General features: G+C 36.1%; 1 protein-coding gene and 1 pseudogene across 17 annotated transcripts; one reads left to right on the plus strand and one right to left on the minus strand.

Moving 5' to 3' along the window:
- Nucleotides 1–462: 462 nt before the first annotated feature.
- Nucleotides 463–19,704, minus strand: LOC120087353 (uncharacterized). Of its 17 annotated transcripts, none has more exons than XR_016528473.1 (12): nt 19,468–19,704; nt 19,196–19,341; nt 18,650–18,732; nt 17,539–17,690; nt 17,309–17,457; nt 17,136–17,234; nt 5,254–5,372; nt 5,133–5,179; nt 4,958–5,056; nt 2,356–2,558; nt 1,705–2,029; nt 463–1,003 (listed from the first exon to the last, which is right to left on the minus strand). XR_016528473.1 is itself a non-coding variant. In XM_090312002.1 (10 exons), exons 5-10 carry the CDS (start codon nt 17,401–17,403, stop codon nt 2,536–2,538), a joined length of 468 nt encoding a protein of 155 aa, XP_090168128.1. In that variant the 5' UTR covers nt 17,404–17,457; nt 17,539–17,690; nt 18,650–18,737; nt 19,196–19,341; nt 19,468–19,702; the 3' UTR covers nt 2,144–2,535. The 17 variants fall into 17 exon arrangements, 1 of the variants encoding a protein (XP_090168128.1); XR_016528469.1 differs by having other exon boundaries at nt 17,323–17,457; nt 18,650–18,737; nt 19,468–19,702; XR_016528472.1 differs by having other exon boundaries at nt 18,650–18,737; nt 19,468–19,701.
- Nucleotides 6,191–8,296, plus strand: LOC150038372 (uncharacterized; annotated as a pseudogene).
- Nucleotides 19,705–22,462: the final 2,758 nt, after the last annotated feature.

Consider the following 22,462-nt stretch of genomic DNA (forward strand, 5'->3'; position numbering starts at 1 on the left):
TCCATATTTTCATCAAGTGGCAAACCATGATTTGAACTTGTAACATTCCCCAATGGATTGGCCAAGGTAGGGGTGAAAACGGTTCGATTTAGTTCGATTTCATGACCAAACCGAACAAAATCGATTTTTTAAAGAAAATTATGTGCAAAACCGAACCACAACATTTTTACAGTTTGAATTGAACCGTACCGCACCACATATATAACTATTGGATTTAAAAGGCAACTTATCCACAAATTAAATCCCTGGTATTCTAAGAATTTAAATGACAACTCATTAATTGTAATCATCTCAGTAATTAGTTTTCGAACACTCTTAAAGGTAAACATCTTATAGCTAACAGATGAACAAGAACTATCTCCCACACTCTAATTAAATACCAACTTATTTTGTGTTACATCTAACTTACTCTTCTTAATTTAGTAAGGATTTTTTTTTTTTAACAATAGTGTTTAAAATGCATTTTCATAGTTGAATTTCCATTCCTTCTAAGATGACATGCATACACCTTATCATAATAATTACGTTTAACATGAGGATTGTTATCACTATATTCAGAACCCACACCATAGACAATTTTTTCCTCTTTCTTCTTTTTGAAATGGCGTGCACCACCTATGGGTGTACCCCAATGCACAAAAAGCACGAAACGGTCTTCTCTTTATAGCTCTCCCCGTAAGGAAGGCTGTATGTCTGGACCAGTAACATAGTATATTATTCGTTTGGATTTGTTTAGCTTTGCTTTGTCCAAATGTTTGGCTTTCTCAGTCTTGGAAAGGTGGACCCACCGAAGATGGGAGCCCTTTAACATGTTTACAAAGACTTTCGACTTATTAGAGAAAGGGGGTTCGATTAGTAGAGGGGACGACTTTGCCTCCCCGGAAGAAAAAGAGCCCCGCTCGAGGGACTGTATTTGAAATCGTCTCACCACTTCGATCTTGTTGTGGTGGTGGAAGCATCTCAATAACATCATCATTGAAATTGTTGTTAATTGTGATGGTACCTATAATATATAAAACATAGGTGGGTCATATTACAAACAGATTAAAAGTGAAAAAAGTTAAATGAATTAAATTAAATTATCCACAAGTTAATAAGTAATTGAAAGCGTGGAGTGGAATAAGCAAACAAAAACCCCATAAACAGAGAAAATCAGAGGGAAAAAAAGAGCTCAATTTAAACCAGCAAGAAGAGGAAAAACAACTACTTCATCAACAACAACCACCTCTTTTACAAACTCCAAGCTTTATCATCTCATCAAACTCAAAAAATTCCTCATTATTCAACTTCCAAAACCCCAATTTCCCTGATCATCATCATTAATTACCCTTCTCCATGAATCTCCCTTCCACACACTAACAATTTTGAATTATTACTCTCAAAATTCAAAATGAAAACTCTATTTTAACAGTCTAATTTGGGGTTCTCTATAAAGATTCTTTCACACGAATAACATAGGATTTTACTGATATTAACAGTCTAATTTGTTTATTAAAGGAAAAGAAGAGTTGTGGAGTGAAATAATAAACAAACAAAAACCCTTTAACAGAGAAAATCGAGAAAATCGGTGTGTATGTCTGTGTATGAGAAAATCAGAGAAAATTTGATGCAGATCTTGAAAAGGAAAAAGAACTTGAAAAGGGCTTCAATTGACCAGTTAGTATGACAAATTTTAAAGAACTTGAAAGAGGGAGAAGAACCTACCGAGCAAAGGGAGAGACTAAGAGAGACTTGAGACTTGAGAGAGACGTTCGTGTCCACGTTCGAAGAGTCGTGGGCCCGTGCCCATGGAGGTGGAACCGTGGATAGGTATGGAGGAGGTGTTGATGAGGGTCTCAGCGTCTCACCATGAATTGTGAAGGGGGAGGATGACGACTGACGGGACTTGAGAGCCGAGATTGAGAGGTCTAGTGTGTGTGTGACAAATTTAAACCAAACTGAACCGATTAATTCAGTTTCAGTATTACATGGAACCGCACTAAATCGCGGTTGTCGATTTTGTTGGTTTCTGCAGTTTCACTGTCCACCCCTAGATCAAAGGCATGTAAGAGTAAACTATTAACTAATAAACATTACAAGAGTATCATTTGAGATTTAAGACACTTGCAAATAATATTAACTGTATTTTTTTAACAAACAAAAATAATATAATTTTCTTTCAATTTAAATATAAAATTTCAAATGTACAAAACATTATGGGGAAAAAAATACCTCTATGTTAATCCCAAAAACTAAAACCTATTGTGATAGAGAAGTCTCTCATATCCCACACTCCATAATTAACCTCAATCAAACAACATTTATAAGGACAATGAAATTCTTGTATTCTAATAGAAGGAAGAAAACAGTGCTAACCACAATTTTTCTTCTGAAGTTCGAAAGAAGCTTCCTCCACATACACTCCTCAATGCCACTAATCTACATCATTTACAAGTCATGAAAATGCTAGAATCTTTGAGCTTCAGCAGCGACGGCTGCAGGAGTCCTCTGACATTCCTTAAACGATTAAATCGTTTCTTGAGCGGCTCATTGTGATTATCTGGTGGAATACTCAGAAGCTGAAAAATAGTTGCCACAGGAAGAAGTCAGTATTTGAACTTGTCCACATACACAGTATACACACATTGAGAAAGCATGGAAGAAATAGTCACCAGAATGAGATCTTCATTACAATACTATTGTTTTAAGTAATGATAATGAAAGTAATAGTTTTGTAAGTGCACAGGCAAAAGCCAAAATTAATCAAACTAAGATGAACGACATAGAGAATAAGCTTAAAGGGGTATTTATACAAAATGGGTTCCGACACCGGTTGGCACACTTCGGGTAAGTTTGGGCTGAGTTTAAGAAGCCCTTGGATCTACATCTCAAAGCTGTGGAAAGATTTTGGGTCCCTTGCACACTTTAAACTTGGAGATGGTAGGAACATCTACTTTTGGTCCGATTCTTGGTGCTCGGATTTATCTTTTAAGAACTATCCAAGACTATTTCATGTGGCCTCATTTCCTAATGGAAGTATTAATGACCACTAGGATTTTAATAGAGTTCTTGGAACTTAATTTTCAGCAGACAACTCAAAGAGGAAGAGACCTTAAAATTCCAGCAATTATTATCTCAAATAGAAAACAGAAGAGTTAATTACAATTCAGATTCCCGGATATGGTCTTTGGAGTCATCTGGAAGATTTTCGATTAAATCTGTCTAAATATTTGAATTCCTTCACCGGTTAGACAAAGAAATTTATCAAAACCTTTGGAAATCCAAAAGCACCAAAAGAATTAACATGCTGATTTGGATTCTATTTTTTGGATCCCTAAATCGTTCGGCTACTCTTCAACACAAATTTCGAGACAAATGCCTCTCTTTCTATGTGTCCATTGTCAAGCTAATAGAGAAGATCTACAACACCTACTGTTTGAATGCTCTTATACAAGGAAATGTTGGTGGAAGTTATTTTCATTCTTCAACTTATCTCATGCCTTCGGAAAGTCAACTAGAGAAAATATGTCTCAAGTTTTAGTTGGTCTTCTACTCCCCCTCTAAAGCTCAAATACTTTGGAATAACACAGTTAAAACTCTAACCTCATAGATCTGGTTTGAAAGAAATCAGAGAGTTTTCCACGACAAGGCTCTGGTTTGGACAGATCGTTTTGATTCTAACCGTCTACGATACACAAAAATGAAGAAACAAAGACAAGCAATCATTATGTTACCTGATTAAATATTAACTATCCTTTCAATGTTTTTTCTAGTTACATCTAGAGTTGGACAAAATTGAACCGAACCGAACCAACTGGTTCGGTCCAGTTTCTTTTTAATAAATAACACCTTCAGTTCACTGATGTATAGAACCGACCACTTCGATTCGGTTTTCAATTCAAGACCTAAAAGACCATAATTTCTTTTAATTTAAAAGCCCAAAAGTCCATCAGCCCATCTGCCTTTAGCCTATACCCAATATTTAAAAATACAAAATTGAAACAAATAAAACGCTAAAAACTAAAGAGATCCATCCACCATTTCTTCAACTTTAATGTCTACCATCGCCGTCAGTCGCCACCTCCACGCTCTCCTTTCCTTAGCTTTAGCTGCACTTCAGCCGCACACCCCTGAGTCCCTAACCCATCGCCAGTTGCCACTTCGACGGTCCACCACGATCTTCTCAGCTCCACCGCCTGTCACCACATCCAGCGGAACTTCAACAGCACACTCTACGATCTCCTCAGCTCCAGCTCCATTTATTTAACGCAACAAAGAAACTAAAATTGATTTGGTATTTAAAATGGATTTTGTATTTGGGTTCGGGAAGAAATTATTAAAAAAAAAAAAAAAAAAAAAAACTGGTTCTAAACTAACCGACTTGGACCGAATCAAGATGGTTCGGTTCAGAAACCTAAACCGATTACGGTCAGTTTTCAGCGGTTCAATGTTGTTGCAAACCGATCTGTTCGGTTTGGTCATTGGTTTTGCTGAAAATCGGACCGAATCAAACCGTGCATTAAGGATGTACACGGATTAGGTTGGGTTCAGGAAATTTTTGGATCAATCCAAAAATTTGGATTGGTCAAGTTAGCTATCCGAATGACCCAAATAGGGTCACCAACCCAACATTCGGGTTGGGTTGGATTGGACTGTCGGGTTATGTTTTTTTTTCTTTTTTCCTTTTTCCTTTTTTTTAGATACATTTAAAATCGTCATAACAAGAACATTAACAACCACCTTAAAAGGAAAACATGAATCAAAATATCTAATATATATTACAAATTCCAAACTTCAAACTTCAAACAAACATCGTAATAACCCCACTTTAAAAGAAAAGTATTAAAAACCCACAAATCCATTTCTTCAAGCTGTGGAGGAAGATCGCTTTGCCACGAGAAAAATGTCAAACGAATGTAAAAGATTTAAGAGATCAAACTTATAGATCAAAAGAAGTAGATGAACGGATCAAACTTACAGATTGAAAGAAGTCTAGAAACCCACAGCCTGAAGCTGAACAACAGTTGAATGATGACGAAAGTAGATGACCGAAGAATGGAACGACTGAACGCTAAAGCTGACAAATGAAATGATTGAACGCTGAAGCTAATGAACAAAATGGTTGAATGTTGAACGAAGGACTAAGTACTAACGTGAATCGAAAGAGGCAGATGGAATCGAGCCTGAAGCTGACGAATGACTGAATCAAAAGTGGGAGAGCTAAAGATGAGAGCAAATCGAAGGAGGGAGAGTATAGGAAGTACGTCGACTAACCTCCGAACACCACTTCCGACAATCGCCGTCAACCAACTCCGGCCGCCACCTTCCAACGACCACCGTCGGCCAACCACCACGAGCCAACTCTGATTTCCACCTCCAACAACCTCCAGTGACTGCCATTAGCCAACCTTAAAAAACATTAATAAAAAGACTCCTAGTATATAACAAACTAGACAAATTTATATAAAAACACTTTTAAGAAAGAATTGCAAGATTTTTTATTTTAAGGAGTTTTTATCAAAAATATTTAAATAAAAATGAATTTTCGTAAGATTTTTTTTCTAAGTTCACTACAGAAAAACGGGAACTCCCGACGCCGGGTGTCGATGGATCTCCCGACACCCGTCAGGCGACATCGAGAGAGGGGTCTGGAGTTTAAACCAGACCCCTTCTTCTTCCCCACTCCCCCAAAATTTTTTCTCTCTCCCTCTCAAAAAACCCTAACCCCCCTCCTCCGCCGCCCCCCTTCACACCTGCCACCCCATTTTCCTTCTTCCCTTCACGCCCCCGCCACTCCCCCCCTGTCGCCGCCCCTCTTCACGCCTGCACTGCCGCCTGCCCTTCCCCCTTCGCGCCGCCTTCCCCCTTCATTGCTTGCAAATTTGTTGTTGATTTTCAAGCTTTCATCAAGGTTCGTGCACATCCATTTCATTTATTTTCTCTTATTTTGTATCTTATTTTAAGCCATTGTTTTTAATTTCTAGCATGTTGGTAATGTTGATAATGTTTAATTTTTAGCATGTTACTAATGTTGGTAATTAATGTTGCTAATGTTTAATTTCTAGCATGTTGGTAATCTAATGTGAATTATGAATTATGGATTGTGGATGTTATTGTGGATTGAGTTTTTTTTCCTTTTAATTCTTAAGGTCATGGATTACTTAAATTACTGTAATATATGTTACAATTTCTGCAATTTGGTGGATTATTATGAATTGGTTGGAAATAAATCAATGGTTTTTTTATTTTGTTGGTGATCTCTATCTGAAGAATTCAGCTCAAACTTATGGAGATTCCGCTGAAATCTGAAGAGAACTACAAAGGTATTGTCTTGTTCAAACCCTCTTATGAAAACCTCATGACTAGTATGTTTAAAACTCAAATTAATGAGAATTCCTCGTTCCCTTTCGTGTGAATTCCCCAGCGGCACTAACTGTGTAGATAGAGACTCTTTCCTCTTGCGGGCATAAAAGACCAGTTTCGGAAATATCCCCATTCATAGGTCCGAGATCCATATTATCACTCCCCCAAAATTATGGTTTAAACCAGATCCCTTCTTCTTCCCCACTTTTTTAAAATATTGTACTTAACGCATTTAATATTTTAAAAAAGTTTAAAGAATTTACTAGACATAAAACTAAATTTTGTGTCTAATAGAAAATTGAACTTTAAATTTTGTGTCCAATAGGCTTGTAAATTTTAGAAGATGTTAAATAGATGAAAAGCCTATATTAGACACAAAATTGAAAGCTTGGAGACGTACTAAATAAAACATTTGAAAGTTGTTAAGACAATTTAAACAGTTTAGGGATCTATGTGTTTATTTTGCCTTAAGAAATGAAAATTATGGAACTCAATGCTTAATAATACTTTGTACTTTGTCCTCTAATCCAAGTTATTGTTTTGGATTACAAGTTGGTTAGAAAATATTTATTTTTAAGGATGAATAAAGAATGGATTAAACTAAAGAATAAGTTATCAATGGAATATAGAGGAGTATCATAGTTCTTAGATATGGCAAGGTTTCATGTAAATGATTCCGAACGAAAAAGATGTTCATGCAAGAATTGTATGAATTCAATTTGGGAAAAAATAGATATTGTGGAACGACATCTATTAACATATGGAATATCTCCCTCATATTGTGAATGGGTATATCATGAAAAGCCAGTAAACTTATATAGAAGTCATACAAGTCATTCAATACAGGATGTTGAAGTAGATAGTATAGAGAGTAATGTTGTCGAAGAAAATGAGATGTTGAATCTTATAAACGATTTACAAGTTCTAATTGAAAACGAAAATGCAAATGAATGAAGGATTGAGAATAATGAAATGTCCTTTAATGGTCAAGAAAGAGATACCACGAACTTATTCGAGGATTCAATGACCGAAGCACGTAATGAATTATACCCTGGGTGTTCGCAATTTTCGTCCTTAAACTTTTTAGTGAAGTTGATGCATATCAAAGTTCTAAACGGCTGGAGAAACAAATCGTTTGATATGTTGCTGGAATTGTTAAAAGCAGCGTTTCCAGTTGGCACCTCTATACCTACTTCCTTTTACGAAGCCAAGCGAAAATTGCATGATTTAGGCCTAGGTTATGAGTCTATTCGTGCGTGCAAATATGATTGTGTATTGTATTGGAAAAAGTTTGCAGATTTGCAACAATGCCCTATTTATGGTGAGTCTCGGTACAAAGTTAATGATGGCAAGGGTAAAAAAATACCACATAAGGTATTGTATCATTTTCCATTGATACCGAGATTAAAACGATTGTTCGCATCAAAAGAAGGCGCTTCTGACATGAGATGGCATAAAGATAAGCGAGTTGAAACGGATGATGTATTGCGACATCCAGCTGATGCAGAGGGGTGAAAACATTTTGATCGTGAATTCCCTCATTTCGCTTTAGATCCTCGAAATGTTCGTTTGGGATTAGCTTCAGATGGCTTCAATCCGTTTGGAAATATGAGCACTTCTTATAGTATGTGGCCTGTGGTGATAATTCCTTATAATTTGCTCCCTTGGAAATGCATGAAGGAAACAAACTTCTTCATGTCTTTGCTCATACCTGGTCCAAAATCTCCTGGAAAGGAAATTGATGTTTACTTGCAACTATTGATTGAAGAGTTGAAAGAGTTATGGACAATTGGTGTGCGAACTTATGATTCTGTTGCTGGTGGGTTTTTTCAATTATATGCTACATTATTATGGACGATTAATGACTTCCCTGCGTATGGTGACTTATTTGGGTGGAGTATAAAAGGTTATCCAACATGTCCAATATGCAAATAAGATAACTCGTCCTTCAGGATAAGAGGGAAAATATCATTTATGGGACATCGACGTTATCTTCCGGAGAATCATAGTTGGCGTCGAAGTAGACAACATGATGGAAAAGTTGAACGTAGACCTCCACCAGTCGTAATGAATGGGGAAAAGATGTTACAACAAATAAATACGTTAAACTTTTCTGTGCTTAGCAAACATCCATCGAAGCAAGATAAAAAAAGAAGACGAATTCTAAACTGGACTAAAAAAAGTATTTTTTTCCAACTTCCATATTGGTCCAGACTATTGTTACGACATAAATTGGATGTAATGCATATTGAAAAAAACATATGCGACAATTTGATGGGCACATTGTTAAATATTGAAGGAAAGACAAAGGATACAACGAACGTTCGATTAGACTTACAAGATTTGAAGATAAGAAAGGATCTACACTTGATACAGGTCGAGAACAGATTTATAAAACCACACGCAGCATACACATTAACAAATGGTGAACGGATTTCATTTTGTAAGTATTTGAAATCAGTGAAATTCCCTGATGGATTCGTATCTAACATATCACGATGTGTCAATGACAAAGATGGAAAAATATCGGGGTTGAAAACACACGACTGTCATGTGTTGCTTCACAGACTACTCCCTATTGGTATTCGAGCATACCTACCGAAGAACGTATCCACTGCTATTGTTGAGTTGTGTACATTCTTTCGCGACTTATGTGCAAAGACAATATGTGTAAGTGATTTGAACGGACTACAAGCAAACATCATAATCATACTTTGTAAATTGGAGAGAATATTCCCATCTGCCTTTTTCGATGTGTAGTTCATCTACCATATGAAACCAAAGTGGTGGGTCCAGTTAGTTACAGTTGGATGTATCCTATTGAAAGAAGTTTACGAACAATTTGTACGGAACAAAGCACATCCTGAGGGGTCTATAACGGAAGCATATGCAATGAATGAATCATGGAACTTCTGCTCGCGATATCTAAGTGGGATTGAAACGAGATTCAATAAAGATGAACGAAATGATGATAACATTCCCGATCATGAGATATTTGGTGAATTTGAATTATTTAGGCAGTGGGTACGACCATTAGGGGCATCAATTTTACGGACGCTATCAGCGGAGGGAAAACGTATTACACATTGGTACATTCTCAACAATTGTAAAGAAATAACAGACTATCACAAGTACGTTTCAAACTTTTTCCTTTTCTAAATTCTAGGGTATCTCCTTTGATATAACATTTAAATGATCAATTTTGTAGGCAACATTTGAGGTTAATTCGTCGTGAAGCTCAAAGTGCCTCTGACTTATATATAAAACATCAACGCAAATTTCCCGATTGGTTCAAATCTCAGGTATACATAATCATTTTGTAGGCAACAGTTGAGGGATGATTCATTTTCCGTATTCATTTTTAATGTATAAGTAATTATCAAGTTCTACAACAGCGCGAAAGAGAAGATATCTCTGATGATTTCTTTTCACTTGCAATAGGACCTTCGTTTGAGGTGCGCTCTTACAATGGATGCATTGTTAATGGGGTACGATTTCACACTGTTGAGCGTGATAATCGTCGAGCTACACAAAATAGTCGAGTCCTAGTGGCCGGGGAGATAAGTGAGAACACAAGTGTAGATAACAATTTCTATGGTGTTATAGACGAAGTATTAGATTTCTAATATGTGAACAGAAGACGCGTTTTCTTGTTGAAGTGTAGATGGTTTGACACAAATAACAACAAAAGTAATAGGACACATGTGGATTTAGGATACAAATCGATCAATACATCACACTTTTGGTATGTCGACGAGCCTTTCATCTTTGCTATCCAAGCACAACAAGTCTTTTACATTGATGACATCAAACATGGTAGCAATTGGAAAGTTGTTCAAGTAGTCCAAAATAAACGAATATGGGATGTACCGGAAGTGGATGATGTTGAAAACGCACAACTAGATTCCTACAGTTGTGGAAAGACCAATTACTATACATGGCGATCCTGACTTCATAAACATGATGATGAAGAACAATTATCTCCCAATAATAGTTCAAGTGCTGATGAATAATTTGAATTAGATTACGATGATGAGTAATGATGTATCTACTCAATTCTCTTTTTCTCTAACTTACACGTATTTATTGTTAACTTACACGTATTTAGGAGAGATTTTAAAATCATCAAAAATCACTTTTTTTCATTTTTAAAATCACTCAAAAACACACTTTTAATTACTCAAAATTAATTTAGTTTTAAATTTTATACTTTTAAATGCACTTTTCATATCATCAAAATTAGTTTTGAAGAATTAAACATGTCATAGTGATTTTGAAAATGACAAAAGTGATTTCAACCATTTTAAAATTACTTCCAAACATAAAAGTCCACTTAAATTGAGCAATCCAAAACAAAATAAATTAAAAATGATAAAATATAAAAAAAAATTAAAAAAAACCCGAAACATAATTAAATCTTCATTCTTCTCTTCTCTTTCACTATTTAAATCATGGTTCACACTCCCTTCATCCACAACTTCATTCTTCAATCTTCATATTCTACTTCTTTCCTACCATCTACTCTAATTGCTCAACAATCACTCGACATTACTAGATTTTTTTTCAAGTTTTCACTCTTTTCTTGAATCTATTTTAATCTAACTTAAAATAAGTATTAAAACAATTAATTAGACATTATATATATATATATATATAACGTATCTTCGACGTATCCGTATCTTAGTTTTTTAAAAATTAACGTATCGTCGTACCGTATCGTATCCGTAACATGTATCCGTATCTGTGTTTGTACTTCTTAGAGGACAAGGATTTGGGCTCAAGGGCAAAACGCTAAAGTCATTAAGCCAACAAAGCTCTATTGCGTGAACTTAAATTTCCAAGCTCTAACCCCCCTGATTCATTGATTTCCCAACAGCTTCCCAACTGACGAGATGAGGCCCATTCCCTTCCTCCACTCTTTTCCAGAGAATCTCTCATGAGCTTCTAAATGTTCTTACAAATCGAAACAGGCGCATAGAAAAGGGAAAAGTAAAACATGGGGATCCCGCTCCACACTGATCTGATAAGGGTCAATCTCCAAGCTTAGGAGAAAAAACTTCTCTTCCACGAAGCTAACTTCTTTCTTATCTTCTCTGTGGGACCATCTCAGAACGAGCTAGCTCAGATTAACTCCCAACGGGAAAACCAAAATGGGAAGAGGGAAAAGAACCAACCTCACAACCCACCAGATTCATCTATCTAATAAGGTTATCATGCTCATCGTTTATTCCCAAAATCTAACACTTGCTTATATTAATTTTAAACCTAACATTGCCTTAAAAAAACCCCATGAAGTAATTGAGAATAAAGAAGGAATCCTCCTTACCAGAGCAAAACATCGTGTCATCAGCAAATTGCAAATGCAAAAGAGTCACCTCCTTAAAACCCACCTTAAAAGGTTAAAAAATGCTTCTTTCCACTCCCCTATAAATGATAAAACTTAAAACATCCACAACCAAAGAAACAACAAGGGACATAAAGGATCCCCTAGTCTCAATCCTCTTAAGGCCTTTATCAAACCCTTTGAAGAGCCATTGATAAAAATCGAGTAATTCACATTCCTGATATATCCCCACATCCACATTCTCCATTTATATCCAAACCCTTTCTTATCCAACACCTATCCAAAAAATCTCAATCAACATGGTCGTAGGCTTTCTGGAAGTCAATTTTAAAAATTACACCCTCCTTTGTATTCGCCTTATAATCCTCAATGGCCTTATTCCCAATGAGGGCCTAATCGATAATTTGTCTCCCAACTATAAAAGCTCCTTGGGCCTTAGAAATAGTCGAAGGGAGAACTTTCCTCAAATGGTTGACGAGAACCTTAGCGAGGATTTTATATGCACTAGTAATAAGACTGGTCGGTTTGAAATCCTTAACCCTATCAGCACTCTCCTTCTTAGGAATAAGGCACACAAAGGTTTCCAAAAGGGAACGGTTCAATCAAAATGCCTCTTTCAAAGAATTCTTTAAAACATCCACAACCAAGAGAAACAACAAGGGGCATAAAGGATCCCCTAGTCTCAATCCTCTTGAGGCCTTTATCGAACCTTTCGGAGAGCCATTGATAAAATCGAGTAATTCACATTCCTAATATATCCCCACATCCACATTCTCCATTTATATCCAAACCTTTTTTTATCCAACACCCTATCCAAAAAATCCCAATCAACATGGTCGTAGGCTTTCTAGAAGTCAATTTTAAAAATTACACCCTCCTTTGTCTTCGCCATATAATCCTCAATGGCCTTATTCCCAGTGAAGGCTTGATCAATAATTTGTCTCTCAACTATAAAAGCTTCTTGGGCCTTAGAAATAGTCGAAGGGATAACTTTCCTCAAATGGTTAACGAGAACTTTAGCGAGGATTTTATATGCACTAGTAGTAAGACTGGTCGGTTTGAAATCCTTAACCCTATCAGCACTCTCCTTCTTAGGAATAAGGCACACAAAGGTTTCCAAAAGGGAACGGTTCAATCAAAATGCCTCTTTCAAAGAATTCTTTAAAACATCCACAACCAAGAGAAACAACAAAGGACATAAAGGATCCCCTAGTCTCAATCCTCTTGAGGCCTTTATCGAACCCTTCGGAGAGCCATTGATAAAAATTGAGTAATTCACATTCCTGATATATCCCCACATCCACATTCTCCATTTATATCCAAACCCTTTCTTATCCAACACCCTATCCAAAAAATCCCAATCAACATGGTTGTAGGCTTTATGGAAGTCGATTTTAAAAATTACACCCTCCTTTGTCTTCGCCATATAATCCTCGATGGCCTTATTCCAATTGAGGGCTTGATCAATAATTTGTCTCCCAACTAAAAAACTCATTGGGCCTTAGAAATATTCGAAGGGAGAACTTTCCTCAAATGGTTAACGAGAACCTTAGCGAGGATTTTATACGCACTAGTAATAAGACTAGTCAATTTGAAATCCTTAACCCTATCAACACTCTCCTTCTTAGGAATAAGGCACACAAAGGTTTTCAAAAGGGAACGGTTCAATCAAAATGCCTCTTTCAAAGAATTCTTTAAAACATTTTCCAAATTCCTCTTTATGCAAACGGCAGATTAAATTCTTGTGTTAAGGAGAACTTCATTTGCTTGATTCAAAAAAAGGAAAACGCTACCTTTATAAGGGATTTTAGACCGATTAGCTTAACTACAATAACATACAAGATTGTAGCGAAAGTGTTAACCGAGTGTGTAAAGAAAATTATGCCAAGCATAATTGCTCCTACACAAAGCGCTTTCATTGGGGGAAGACAAATTCTAGATCCAATCCTCATAGCCAATGAAGTGGTAGAAGAATATCGTTCTAAGAAGAAAAAAATGGTGGATTCTAGAACTTGATCTAGAAAAAGCCTTTGACCGAATTGATTGAGTCTTCCTTGAAAAAGTTATTGCTGGAAAAAACTTTGATCCTAGATGAATTTCATGGATAATGGGATGTGTTTCTAGTCCAAAATTCTCAATCTTTATTAATAGAAGACCACAAGGAAGAATTAAAGCTACAAGGGACATTAGGCAAGGGGATCCTCTCCCACCTTTTCTTTTTCTATTAGTTAGCGAGGTATTGAGTGCATTATTGGCCAGACTGCATGAAAAAGACATATTTGAAGGATTTATGGTAGGGAAAGATACAGTTCATGTCTCCATCCTTCAATTCACCGATGATACCTAGATCTTTTATAAATATGAGGATAAGATGATAGAAATTTTAAGAAAGACTATTGAATTCTTTGAGTGGTGCTTGGAGCAAAAGGTTAATTGGAAAAAATCTGCATTATGTGGTATTAACATTTATGACAGCAAGCTGTATGCCATGGCATCCAAGCTAAATTATAAGGCTAACCACCTTTCTTTTATGTATCTTGGTTTACATTTAGGTGGTTATCCAAAAGTTACATTTTGGCAACCGGTGATTAAAAAACTCAAGGAAAATTGGAGAAATGGAAGCGATACAACCTTTCTAAAGGAGGTCGTGCCACTCTATGTAAGTCCGTCCTTTCTCATCTCCCTACTTATTATATATCAATTTTCTTGATGTCGGAAAAGGTAGCCCTAATTGTAGAATGGCTATTAAGGAATTTCTTTTGGGAACGATACAAATGGGACAAACTAAATCACTTAGTCAAATGGGATTATGTCTCTAGATCTCAAGTGGATGGTGGCCTCAGTCTTAGTGGCCTAAAAACAAAAAATTTAGCCCGGTTAGCTAAATGGGAATGGAGATTTATGTTTGAACAAAATGCGCTATGGAACCAAGTTGTGAAAAGCATACACGGAAGAAGCTGGTTTGGGTGGAACACTGATGGAAAAGTTAATTGCAGTCTCTATAGTCCTTGGATTAGCATTTCAAGAACTTGGTTAAAAGTCGATGCTTTGGCTTCTTACAAATTAGGAAACGGAAGAAGAATAGCTTTTTGGCATGACCCTTGGACGGACATTATACCCCTAAAGGATCTCTTTCCAAGAATTTATAGAATATCCCTGAATCCTAATGGTGATGCTTTCGCATTTTGGGACTCCTCAATCACTTCTTGGTCCATTAATTTCAGAAGGCTGTTAAAAGAGGAAGAGTGTGATGATTTTCGAACCCTCATTTGCATTATTTCAGCAAAAACAATTACACAAATTGCTGATAAACGAAGTTGGGAACTAGAAACTAATAGAATTTTCACAGTAAAATCCCTTGTAGATCAAATCTCCAAAGCTTCCCCTATTGAGAAAAGTTTAGAAACTGCACTACGGAAAACTAAAAGTCCCAGGAGGATTAATATCACAATTTGGATAATACTCAACGGCCTTCTCAATTGTGCAGCTATAATGCAATTGAAGCTTCCCTCTCACAGCCTTTCTCCACAGGTTTGTCCCCTTTGCTTGGCAGATTCGAAAGACCTACTGCATTTGTTCTTCAATTGCAGCTATGTTGTAAACTGTTGCCATCTCTTATTTGAATGTTTCAATATTAGTTGGAGTTTTGGTAATATATTCAAGGATAATATGGAGAAGCTGCTTATTGGTCCCACATTTAAAGAAAAACCAAGGTTGATTTGGACAAATGCAGTGAAAGTTTTGCTAGCTGAATTGTGATTTGAAAGAAATCAACGTGTATCTTATGATAAAGCTTTACCTTGGATGATCTGCTTCGAGATTGCTCGGCTCAACACTTCTTCATGGTGCTACCTTGCCAAAGCCTTCGAAGACTTCTCCATCCAAGACATCGGTCTCAATTGGAAGGCTTTCATCTTCCCTCCACTATAGTATATTCTGTTAGAATTGTCTTTTAATGCAGGTTGTACTTTGTTGTAGTCATCTAGTTTTAGTTTATGGGTTCTGTACCGTTTCGTTCCTGATCATATATTGTTTGTAACGGATCCTATTTATTCTTGGAGCCTAGTTTTTGGATTGTCTCGATTGTATCGGAAATGATGAGAGTGGTAAAAAGGTGTCAACCTAGTTGAAATGTCTTAGTGCACTCGTTGATCCTTAGGCTTTAGTTTTGTCTTTTCATTGTATTATTACTCTCACTTTGTATTGTCTCATTTCATTATCTTAATGAAGAATCTCGTTTCCTTTTTCAAAAAAAAATTCCAAAGATTCAATTATCTTGGAAAATAAGCCATGGAGAAGTTTACACCCATTTATAAAGCTATTTAAGGATCTCATGGATCAAGTGATACTACCACCTGAAGCTTTCTCTACCAGAGACCGAACAACATTAAAATCCCCAGTCACACACCAGCTAGGGCCACACACACCATAAAGATCCCCCAATTCATCCCAAAAATCATTCCTCCCACAAATCCTCGGAGGTTTGTAGACCCCCGTGACCCAAAACTCCTTCCCCTCCAAATCGAGAAACGAGATCGTAAGGGAGAAAAAACCTCTAATCACTTCTCATGCTATACAAAAACTTGTCTTCCACAAAATCAAAATCCCCTCGAGGTCCCAACTAAATCAAGGCTTTCCCACCGAACCTTCCTACTTATCCAAATACTACAAATCCTCCTACAACAAAAAAAGTTTCTCTTGGTCTCCATCAAAACAACAATATTCGGGTTCTCCTGCACCAACAGCTCTTTAACTAACCTCTGACATTCCAAGAAATGATTTGCAAAATTGTAAGAAAACTTGCCCTGCTTCCCAAGAAGCTTTCTTCCTGTCATAATTTATCGAACAGTCAAGCTTTCTAAGCTCCCTAGAAAGTTTATTACTTCCTTCTCCCCCTAGTCGTTTTTCCTTGCCCACTACACAAAACAAGATATTTTGATTTTGAATAAGGCAATAATAGAACTTGTGATTTTAAATACCGTTTCTCTCCGTTCTTGATTACCAAGTATCAACCACCAACTTGTGACCACATTCGGTATACAACCTCAAATAAATCGAGTGCTTTACACAAATCCTATTGTAATATTCCTTCTCTCCTCATTTTTTAGATCGGGGCATTTTGTTTGATTCCTCCTTCGTAGGCTCAGGGTCCCCATAGGTCACCGTAAGGCTTTTAGGTTGTGCTTTTTTTCCTTGGTTTACATATATTATAAAATTAGAAAAATAATAATGATAATATCAATATCCCTGAAAGTGTTGCACGCAGAAGTACCCTATCAATAGGTTTCAAGTGAGTAAATGGCTCACGTTTGTCATGCCCGATTTTCTTTCCCATCATTAATATGAATGCAAGTAAAGGGGCGTGGCATTCCCTGTAATAGTGTATTTCATATCACCTTGTTAGAAGGTATTAAAAATTCCTAAGGATAAAACATAAAGTAATACTAACCTTATGTCTAAGACATCTTATAAACTCATCAAAGTTGGCACGCCAAAGAATAACACCATCTGCATCTCCAGGATCTTGTACCATCTCCAGATCATCGTGCTTGCATTACAGAAAAATTATGAGCAAGTACTAAACATGTTTCAACCTGGTAATTTGATACAACATTCTCATACCTTCTCATATATACCTTCTGTCCAGAAATTTGTGAATATTGTTCACTCTTTTCAGCCCCTCTGGTATCACCCATTGAAAATCTTAGTACTTCCATTGGACATGCTGATTCTACAAGACGTTGTTCTAAGGTCTCTGGCACCTTAGATATCTGTAATGAATCCATTTAATGATTCAAAGGTAATAGTCAACCGACACCATATTGCACGAAAAGTTTCAGGCATGAAGTTACCTTGGCAGCCTTAGCACCTCTTTTTTTAGGAGGAGGCTATTCTTCAACTTTGGGTGAAAGAGTTGGTTCAGGGGCTGGACAGCGTTCATCAAAATGGGCATTCAAAAGTTTAAATAGATTGTCATGTACAACATCGAGAATTGGATGATTTCCTAAAAATGCACAAACAATACCTCAGAGACCAAACATTTGTAATAGTAGATGTATTATAAGAAAATACATGTTCCAAACACTTTTAGTGCAGGAGCCGCCTTCTAAATTATGTTTATTTCTTCATTAATGTGCTTGTTGAGATTATTCATAAAATTATGTTCAGCAAAACGTATCACAGTTTTAGCCTTTAGGAAATGAACACCAATTTGATACACCTCATACAGCACAACATATCTGTTATATTTATTCAAGGAAGAAAGGCAACAACATCAATCTCGAAGGAAGCTGAATGAGGATAAGGGAGTTATGCCAGAGAGTTGGTTTCTCTAAAGTTGGGTCTGGACAGTTATTAGGAATTATGTTGTGTATGGTATATGGATTCGTATTTAAGTAAATTAATTACGTAAGGGAAAAACTTGTCTTTGTTTTGTGAAGGGAGAGTCCAAACCTCTTGAATGTTTGGGTTGTATGAAACTTTCCTTGAATGTTTATGAATAATCTCTGGCATTTCTATCCAGTTGTGTATCACAATCTTACTCTTCTAAACAAGATGAAGATGAAAGAAAAACAAGTTTTTCTTTTCTTTTGAAACAGATAGAAATTTAATCGATAAATGAAACCCCAACGAAGTCAAGGGGTGACAAAAGTGGCCAATTAGCTAGAATCAGAGAAATATAGTAGTTAGAGAAAAGCTTTGACATCCTTCGCCCTCCTTAGTAATTCCACTTGTTCAAAGAAATGAGCTTCTTGCTTGAATAATAAAATTTGATATTGGGACTAATATGATCTCTGGGATATGTCCATCTAAAAATCTCCCCATAATGAATCATAACGTTCCATTTAAAATTTGAAATCAATACATGATTTTTAGACACTGAGAGAAAGTAGCATATTAAATAATACTGCAGATAGAAGAAAATAATAATATGCAAATAAAAATACCAGGTAACAAACTTGCCTGCATGTTTACTTGACTGGGCTCTTTCAACCATTTGTTCCATGGAAAGCCTGCCATTCTGCAGCAGACCCTCGAGAAGTTTTCTACACTACAAAATCAGAAACATAAGCCGAGAAAATAAATTAATTTGAAGCTGAAAATTCTCGATAAGACATATGAGTAAATGAACTAACATCTGTATAGGCAATTACAAAAACGATGATAAGAAGCTCAATCTGTACACAAATGATGTGCTTTCCGATAATATAACTACCATTTCGAAACCCCATTTATCCAATAATGTGTCAAGGTGATTCCATATAATATCTTCCTATCAAAGCTAATAAATTTAGGAAACGAATGGGCTTAGACTGAGTCACAACATAAATAAATTCTTTCAAAACACTATATAATCCCAGTCATGTGGGACTCAGTTCTAAAGTCCAGATTCAATTTGAGATAAAAGGGTTGGTGCTCTTTTAGCCCGTGAGTGTTTTTTCTCAATAATTAACGAAGCTTTAATTTAATTAGCTTTAGCAAAAAATACAAAGACACAGAACTCTCTACCTTATGCCACTGCAGTGAAGGCTTGGACATAATTATGTTGGATGAGAATAAGAAGGGAGTTGTTGACCAGTGATGAGGTAAGTTCTGTGAATCGTATAAGAAGTCTGCGTCAGAGGTCCCTTTCGGAGCAGGGTTTCGCACACTTTCTGTCAATGCACAAACAATACAAATGAACAACGATAATACGAAGGAGAAGGAGAAGAAGAAGAAGAAGAAGACGAGGCTGATAATTTCTGAAGCAAAGATTGAGCATTAGTCTCTGGAAAGCATACAGTGACGAGATTTCCGAAGTGTGCAGTGATAATGTGGACGGCATATTTGATGCCGTACTGAGTCAGCACCATGATTCCCTTCTTTAAGATTGCTGTCGTTGGTACTCGCCGTCGTAGTCGCCGTCGGAAAAGAATGAAGTGAAAATAAGGGGTTTTTCTTTTTTTCTTTTTTTCTTTTTTTCTCTCCTTGACAAAAGATTAGGGTTTTTCTCGAGGAAAATTTTTGTTTTTAACAATATATGAGGTGGAGAATCGAATTTTCAGACTTCAAACTTAATAATGTGCTCATCTGGAACAAAAGTGATTGTTCATTGTCTCAAATTCCAATTATGTTACCAAACAATATTTGGATGGCAAAAAAAAAGGTAGACATTAACTCAACCACGAGGTTGATAGTATAAACAGTATGCCAGAGCTATGCTCTTGTTGGCATAATGAATCTTTTTGAACTCATTCTTCTAAGTTCTTTTATTAAACTCATAATGATTTAGCATATATAAGGGAAAATTGTTAGAATTAGCATCAAAAACTTTTCATCATTCACAACTAGTATCATTTGAGAAAATTCGTTGAAATAGTTTTTCTCGATTCATCTCGGTCGAGATCGACCACTGAAATTTAAATAAAAAAAACAAACATTTTTGGACCTTTTTAGTGAAATATTGAGCAAGATTAATACGATTCTTTATATTTGGCCTTTCTTGGTGAAATGTTGCACACAATCTTTTTATATCCATAAGTGTCCGAGCCAGCTTATGCGCACCTCAACTAATCTCATGGGACAACCAACCCGATATTACAACATTTTTCGGTGAAATATCACGCACAATTAACACCAAGATTCAATATATTTCCCAAATCTTGCCTAATTTTTCACAAAATCTTATCTTTCCCAAAATTTAAACATCACCAAGCAATCGCTTAAGATCCATGTAGAAAATCCATTGAAAATTAAGATAATCGAAGTGATAAGGGAACTAAGTACGACTCAAATAGCTTTGATGAGTTCTTTAACTCACATAGAATAATACACGAAAAGACTGCACCTTACTCTCCTAAAATGAACGAAAAAACCGAAAGGAAAAATATAACTTTAGCTGAGTTAGTAGTTGATGCTTTACTTAGTTTAGGAGTTGCGTCTTATTGGTGGAGCGAAATCATCCTTACCGTGTGTTATGTCCCAAATAGAATCCCAAAGTTTAAAAACACAATTCCATCTTACAAAATCCTCAAGAATAAAAAACCAAACCTGTCATATTTTAGAACATGGGGTTATATAGCCTGTGTAAGGATTCTATACCCCAAAAGAAGAAAGCTAGTTAGTAGAGTCTATGAGTGCGTTTTTATAGGTTATGCCATAAATAGTAAAGTTTATAGGTTCTATGATCTAGTAAACTGAGTGATCATTAAGTCAAATGACAGTGACTTCTTTGAGGATAGATTTCTTTTTAAATCAAGAAATAGTGGAGCTCGGTATCCTATAGTCTAACCCTAGTTAGAAATCCTACCTCTACAGAGGAAACCGACCCAAAACCTAGAGGAAGCAAAAGAGCTAAAATCGCCAAGAATTTTGGGGATGACTTCCAGATCTATAATGTAGAAGAAGATCCTAAAGATCTAAAAGCTGCCTTATCCTCAGTAGATGCCAACTTATGCCAAAAAGCCATAAATGATGAGATGGACTCTCTTGAGTCAAATAGAACTTGGCACTTAGTAGATCTAACCCCAGGTTGCAAGACAATAGGGTGCAAATGGATCTTAAGGAAGAAACTTAGACCTTATGGAATAGTTGACAAGTTTAAAGCCAGGTTAGTGGCAAAGGACTTTAATTAAAAGAGAAAACATAGACTTCTTTGACATATTCTCCCCTGTCACTAGAATTACCTCAATCCGTGTCTTGTTCTCTCTCACTGCCCTTTATAACCTCTTTAATTAACTTAGATCTGTAAAGACCGCTTTCCTAAACGGTCAACTTGAATAAGAGATTTACATAGAACAACTTCAGAGTTTTGTAGTCCATAGTCAAGAAAATAAGGTTTGTAAACTAGACAAATCTCTCTATGGTCTGAAACAAGCTCCTAAGCAATGACATGAAAAGTTTGATAACCCAATCCTATCTAAAGGGTTAATGAAAGTGACAAATGCATTTATATAAGGCTGAAAATTATCTTTGCACTATCTTGTGTCTGTATGTAGACGATTTGTTAATCTTTGGGCCAAACTTGCATGTCATAAATGATGTGAAATTTACATTTAGTGCAAACTTCGACATGAAAGACTTAGGAGAAGCAAGTGTAATCTCAAGCATAAAAATGGTTAGGTCTGAAAAGGGAATTTCTTTGGATCAAACTCATTATGTAGAAAAGGTTCTAAAGAAATATAATGTTGGGGTTAATGCCCTAAATCTCATAGGGTCCTATAGTTTGTAAATGTTTTGAACAAACTCATTGTTTATTTAATAAAATATATGATATTTTATTCATATTTTAATTGCATTAACCACAAACCAATAAACTAACATCCAATGTTATCTTGTAGCTTAACATGTATGTAGAGACATAATAATGGATCATGTGTAAGTGATAACCTAAATGGTCTATAGTAGATGGATAAGGCTGGGTACCTTATCCTGACACTATGAGTGTGGCTCGCTTTGTAGGTGTTACAATTGTTGTAAAGTGCTACAAATGATCTGATCCTGATCATTCATGTATAGACATGTGAGCGGGGATATTCTATACAAAGGAGTTTGTATAAGACCGGACCACGAAATGTTTAGTCTCATTATATAATGTTGTTCATAATAAAGACTTACATTTCACCACGATGACCATAAGTAACATGACCTGAATCCTAAGTGAGTTGTGAATTTCTGCCTATGAGTTGTGAATTTCTGGGAACACAGCTACATAAGAAGGAATTCACTCCTTCTCCGAGGTCGGGTAAGTAAATAAATTGTTCCCTTAAGAGCTGATTCTGGGGCTTAAACAATGTG

The sequence above is a fragment of the Benincasa hispida genome, chromosome 1 (genome assembly GCF_027475165.1).
Source record: "Benincasa hispida cultivar pf3 chromosome 1, pf3_genome.v1.1, whole genome shotgun sequence".
Classification (NCBI taxonomy): domain Eukaryota; kingdom Viridiplantae; phylum Streptophyta; class Magnoliopsida; order Cucurbitales; family Cucurbitaceae; genus Benincasa; species Benincasa hispida.

Excerpts from the sequence above, each read along its gene's own strand:
- LOC120087353 (XM_090312002.1), bottom strand. The coding sequence starts at position 17,403 with ATGGAAGTACTAAGATTTTCAATGGGTGATACCAGAGGGGCTGAAAAG. Across the intron at positions 17,235-17,322 it reads CACAAATTTCTGGACAGAAG|CACGATGATCTGGAGATGGT; the intron begins GTATATATGAGA and ends CTGTAATGCAAG. Across the intron at positions 5,373-17,135 it reads TAAGATGTCTTAGACATAAG|TCACTGGAGGTTGTTGGAGG; the intron begins GTTAGTATTACT and ends GGCTAATGGCAG.